This window comes from Loxodonta africana, chromosome X, assembly GCF_030014295.1.
Source record: "Loxodonta africana isolate mLoxAfr1 chromosome X, mLoxAfr1.hap2, whole genome shotgun sequence".
Classification (NCBI taxonomy): domain Eukaryota; kingdom Metazoa; phylum Chordata; class Mammalia; order Proboscidea; family Elephantidae; genus Loxodonta; species Loxodonta africana.
Window position 1 is genome coordinate 45,767,698 of NC_087369.1, and position 5,827 is coordinate 45,773,524.

Genomic DNA, 5,827 nt, shown 5'->3' on the forward strand with positions numbered 1-5,827 from the left:
CCTGTTACTGTTAACTATTTTAAAAAATAACAAGTGAATTCTGACACACTGATATCCTTCTAGTTACTTTATGGCACTGGCCCACCCTCCCTCCAAGCACAGGCCATGTATCTGGCTTCCCCCGGAAAACTCGAAGTAACAACTGACGGCCCATCCTTGCCCCGGGAATTTCAATAATCTGGAAATATCTAAATGTAGCTGCTTTCCAGGGCAGGAGACTGCTGGAATTAGAAGTCACCGGGTTGAAGATGACTGCTCTTTCTGCCTGTCCTTTGGAAGGTTATTGCGTGTTCAGGGGCAGAGGCCTAAAAGGACAGGCCCAACATCATAGCAGCTACCGTCCCTCAGATTTTCAGGCCTGGGATCAGTTGGTGCCAGGCCTGAGCTTCTCACACTGAGGCACTAGTGGATAGACCGCTGTCTACACTGCGGGGGCCTACTGGGAGAATAGATGTCGGCCTAATGGGCATAAATACCGGCGACTTGAAGGAGGCTGCCTCTTGCGCTTGGCCTGACCCCCGATTAAAAGCCCTCAAAGCCGCCTCCTTGGTCCGGATGCTCTGGCAGATAAACCCGGTCGCCACGTCCCGCCCGGGCAGCTTATTCAGCGAGGCGCCTCCAGCGCATATTTTACCCGGCTGGGGGCAGTGAGTGGGAACCACAGGGAGAAGGGGCGGGAAACCAACTACTAGCCCGCAGACCCAGCGTGCGGGCCTCCTGCCCAGCCATATTGTATCTAGCTTCCCTCCTCCACTCCCGCGTGCCCCTGCAGAGACGCACCACCCCGGGACTGGAGCGACTTGGGGAGCCCCGCCAGCCCCTCTCCTTGGACCCCTCCCTAGCCAGCAGATGGAAACGCGGCGCGGATCTGCCTCTAAACCTCTGAGGCCCCCACAAAGTCGGGTGGAGAAGTGAGTGGCGCGGGGTGGCTGCCTCGGGAAGATCGCAACCAGGAGCAAAGCTTGGGGCTTGCGTAGGGCTGGGGATTCCAAATGGCTTGATCCGAGACACATTTTACCACCTTCCGACCCACTCTGTTCTGCCTCCGCCCCCGGTGTCCCCCCATCCCCGCGTCCAGCGCGTTAGCAGCCGCGCAGCCTCCGGCCACTAGTGCGGGAGGGAGGCGGGGGGCGCAGGGTGGTTTGTGTTGCGAGGCCTGACAGAACCTTCTGTGTGCGGCGGAGGGAGGAGGCTAATGCATAATGCACAGCGCCTGGAAGCCCGGCCATTAGCGGCCTGTCGGTGACACAGACAAACGACTGAGAGGGAGGAGATCCAGCTCGCTCTGGAGTTTAAATATACCAGCGTGGAGGGGAAACGCCATGATTTAAAAGTGTGTGTTTGCAGACACTCGCATATATTTTAATGATTTCCAGCAGGCCATGTGTCCCAGCCATGAATACCCCTCCTCAAAAGGAGGCTGTGTATCGAGGAGAGGAGGATGAAGGCCGAGGCCTTAACCCGAGACCCACCGCCAGCTTTTAAGAGATGAAGGGGAAGAGAGGTTGGTAAATGCAACATGGAGCAAACGGAGAAAGCAAGGCCTGGGGAGGCCGCACGACCCAAGGCCATCCCCAGAATTTTTTTTTTTTTGATCTGGTAATCGGACCTCCAACCATCGACTGGACCCTCTTCCTCTACTAGACAGGCCTGGGGGAAAGAATAAATCCATCCTTGCTCCCGGTAGGCACCCACATTTTTGAATCTTCGTTTTCCTCAGACAATCCAGAGACCTCCTTTCCTCCCCGTTTAACACAACAGTGTTTTTTAGCAATTAAGGCGAGAAGGGGGTGGGGATAAAGATAAGCCAATTTTTTTTTTCCGCCATGCAAGTGTGAAAGATAAGATAACGCTAAGCTGGGGCAAAGCGGCTGCTTACAACCTCCCCTCAGCGATTTTGATCGGTCACTTCTTATCTCACAAAAATGCACCTTTCGAAAACTGAATCAAAAAAAGAAAGGCTAAAGGAAAGCATTTTCATTTGGAAATGACATTTAAAACCCCCATCTCCCCCTACACCAGCAACCCCCTCCCCATGCGCGGGGCTCCCCAGGAAAAGTCGCACCTTGACTCCAGGGCTTCAGGCTTTCTCATGGGGGGGCAGGATTACTAGTGTAATTAAGCTGAATAAAACCAGGGATGCGTGATGAGGATTTATTCTCCATCCAACCTCCAGCTTGTGGCCGGTTTTTCCTTCTCCTAGTTACTGATCGGTGTTTGTGTTTCACCATCGCGCTCCTGTGTTGAAACTAAACAGGTAGTTATATTTGGGAGGGTCATGTAACTATGTCAACAAGAGGTGGTTGTTACTGAGAAATAATAAGAAACTCTGTTGATTTTTTACAGGTCCCTGTAAAGGGAAGAAAGGGCATCATATGCCCCAGCACCCGACAACTCCCAGACGAACCTGACTCTCGGAGAGTTATATAGAATCCTTTTTCCATACCAGAATCTAACGAAGGGATTTCCGGAACACTTTGTGTTTGTTGAGAAAGGTTCGGTATTGAACTCCAGGTCCGCAGGGCGGCCTGAGAATTCCCCCAGTCCAGGGACTGGCCGCAGTCAGCAAATGTCAAGGCCAGCGCCCCAGGCCGCGCAGACTAGCCTCGGCCCCCGCTCCGGCTCCAAAGCTCCCACCCCTCCCCCATCCCGGGTCCGAACCTTGGCGCCACACACACACACCTAGTCCGCCCGCAACCGGACCAGACGGCACGACCCAAAGCCAGGAGCCAGCCGCGGCCGGATTGTCCCCAGGGAGCCGAAACCGCCGAGCGGGGAAATCCCTTCTCTCGCCCTTCCCCGAAAAGCCTGGTCGCGGCGTAGGCGCCGAGCGAGCAAGCGGGCAGCCGCTGACAGCCGGGCCTCACGTAAGGCCCACACGCGTCCCATTAGTCAGCCCGAGTTCCCCTCGGGCGAGCCGTCTGGCGCGGCCCCAAGGACCGCCGCGGGCGGGGAGGGGGCGCGGGGCCGTGGCTAGCTGGGGGCGGGGGCGGGGGCGCGGGCTCTGCGGGGCCCGGCCGGGCTCGGTTCCGCGTTCCTGGGCCCGCGGGTAAGCTGAGCCGGCGGGGCAGGCCGCTCCCAGGCTGGCGCCGGGGCGCCGAGCTGCGCTTCACGTGCCCGCCATATCAGCGGCGGCAACGGCGAGGGTGGGGGGCAGGGAGGCGCGCGGCTGCTCGCACCGGGTCTCGGCCTCCGCCTCCCCGCCCCACTCGGGGGTGGGCTGGGACCACCCCGCAACCCCTGTCCCCGCAGCTTCGCCTTCCCGCACTAGCCGAGCGCGGCGCTGCCAGAAGCCGAGAAGCTTCTCGGGCGCCGCTCCGAGAGCTTCGCGGCGGCTGCGGCGGCAGCCAAGGGAGGGTGCTCCTCGCGGCCGCCCCGGGAACTTCCCGGCCGCCCCGCCGCCGCCGCCGCAGTCACGGGGACCGGAAGCCCTCGCGCCGCCCTGAGCGGCCTCCGCTGGCCCTCAGGGCTGTTCCAGATGAGGGCTGGCCGCGCGTCACACCCGATCCCTCCTGGACCTGGGCGGCCGCCCTCGCCCTGGGGCATCCCCATTTAAGCCCGGAGGACCCTCCTCTCGGTCCGGGGAGACATCCTGCTACTGCCTAAGCGACACCTTCCCCCCACCCCCGCCCCAGCCCCGCAGCTGGGACGGGAGGGGCGCGGAGCCGCAGCTCTGGCCGGGCAGGAACACCTGCTCCTGAGCCCTGCAGCTGGGCGCGTGATGCCGGGAGAGGCAGCCTACTGTTGTGTGCAGAGATCGTGGAGGAGAAAATGGGGATCTGAACCTCAGGGGCAGGCGCAACCCTACCTCGGCTGCCCCGATCTCCTACCCCCTCGGGGCGATCGAGCCTGAAGCCAGCAAGCCTGCTAGGGGCCCGGGTCTCCCTCTGAAAGTCGAGGGGCCGCCACCCCTGAGATGCGGCTTCCGGCCTTAAGAGGTCGTTCGCAAGACAGATGGGGCAAAACCTGTTTTGGGAGCCTTCCCGGTATCTGCCCCGGCTCTCCAAACCAGACATACTCCTCTCCCCTAGGCCCCCACTCTAGCCTCAGACGCGGGTAGGGAGTAGGTCGTGGTGGCACCGGCAAGCGTCCTTCCGATAGGGTCTGGTACCGGGTACGGACTTTGCCACTCCTAGTGGGGAGGGCTAAGGGACCCTCCCCATCTCCTCCTGGCTGGGAGGCGATCCGGCGGCCGTGCTGACCCGCGCGGCCTGCCCTGCCTCACCTCCCCCCTCCCGTCCTGCCCTCCCCGGCTCTCCTGGCCCAGGGCCCGGCCGGGGAAGGCGTTGTTTTGCCAGCGGGAGCCGAGCGAGTGCGCAGAGAAAAGCCTCCCTGCTCTAATGAGAGTGCACACAGCGCTGCAGCGAGGAGGATGATTACCCGGCGGGCGGGGGGGGGGGACGCGGGCCGGGGCCGCGGGCGGCGTGTGCGGCGGCCCCGCGGGCCCGGAGTCCCCGCCTGTCTGGCTGCTAATCGCACGCTTTCTGCTGTTACGGAGGCAGGCGGGAGCCGGCGGCCGAGCCCAGCGCCGGCGACTCGGCGGGTGACACGGAAACATGGCGCAGCGCCCCTCCCCCGCCCGCCCTCCCCGCGCTCCCGCCTCCCGCCTCCCGCCTCGCACTTCCTCCCGCCCGCGCGGCTTTTGCAGTTCTAATGCTCTGCTTTCGGCCCGGGCACCATTACGCTAGCAGCCGCTTCTCCGGGGCCCTGCGCGTCTCTTTCCCCTTTGTTTTCGGGGTCTATAGAAAACGTTTGCTTTTGTCCCGAGCTCTCGTTAAACCAAACTTGTGGTGGCAACGGAAGGCGGTGCGGGCGGGGAGGGGCCCGGGGATTTTGGCAGCAGCAGCAGACCAGAGCGTGGTGGAAACTTCTCTTGCTGGGTTCCCCGCCACCCCGCCTTCCACAGACCCCCCCCCCGCTCCGCGCGCGCGCGCGCACGCACACACACACACACACACACAGAGGCCAGCCCGCTTGCCGACGCTTCCCCCTTCTCTCCTGAGAGGCCCCAGCGCTCCAAGGATGTCTGGGCTGCAGGAACTGGGACCTGGGGGGAGGGGGGCAGGGTGTGCGTCTGTCAGACCCTAGTTTTGGGCTCTTTGCAGCCCCTACTTGCCTCTCTCTCCCTTTCACAATTTGGGGCTTTATGTCGGCCGGTGGAGAAGGAAGAGAAAGTGTTTCTTGTGTGTAGTTTTTATTTTAAGGATTTGTTGGAATCCCTCACCCGCAACTGCACAGACTCCTCCTTTATAGGGTCTTGGGCGAGGTGGGGGGAGGGTGGGCTCCACCGGTCAAGAGTTGGAAGCCAAGGCCTGGCGTCTGGGTAGTACTCTGGTGGCTGGCTCAGCCACAATCGGTCCGCACGTGAGGTGGGGTGACCCCACAGAGTGGGGGACGCGAAGACCAGGTCCCCCAATCCAGGAGACGCCAAACCTCCCTCCCCTGGGCGGGGGCGCAGGATCGCCCCCCGTGGCGTGCTGGGGGGGCCCTAGAGCACCCGGTGGCTTTCAGCACTGGAGCTGCTCAGGCGGCAATTTTTTAAGCCTGCAATTAAGTGAGGCGTCGCCGTGTCCTCTGTTAGTGTCGATCCTGTCAGTCGCACATGGCCTTGGTGCTCCGGTCCGAGGCCCCGCGATTAGTCACAGGCTCGCTTCGCCCCTTCCCTAATCCGCCTCTGCAGGCAGCCTGGGGACGCGGCCGACTTGGCGGCGCTGGCAGGGAGCCACGGCGCGCGGGGCGGGCCGCCTGGCCAGTGCCAGTCCCGCTGCGCCCGAGCTGGCGCGGGCCCCGGGGTGCGAGCTTGGCGCCCCCCTCTCCCTCCCCGCCC

General features: G+C 62.4%; 1 protein-coding gene across 1 annotated transcript; it reads left to right on the top strand.

The window, feature by feature from the left end:
- Positions 1 to 1,826: 1,826 nt before the first annotated feature.
- On the top strand, positions 1,827 to 4,654 carry LOC135228933 (collagen, type I, alpha 1b-like). The gene is made up of 4 exons (XM_064278424.1): positions 1,827 to 1,832; positions 2,893 to 3,577; positions 3,636 to 3,748; positions 4,268 to 4,654. The coding sequence occupies exons 1-4, from the start codon at positions 1,827 to 1,829 to the stop codon at positions 4,652 to 4,654; spliced, it is 1,191 nt and encodes a 396-aa protein (XP_064134494.1).
- Positions 4,655 to 5,827: the final 1,173 nt, after the last annotated feature.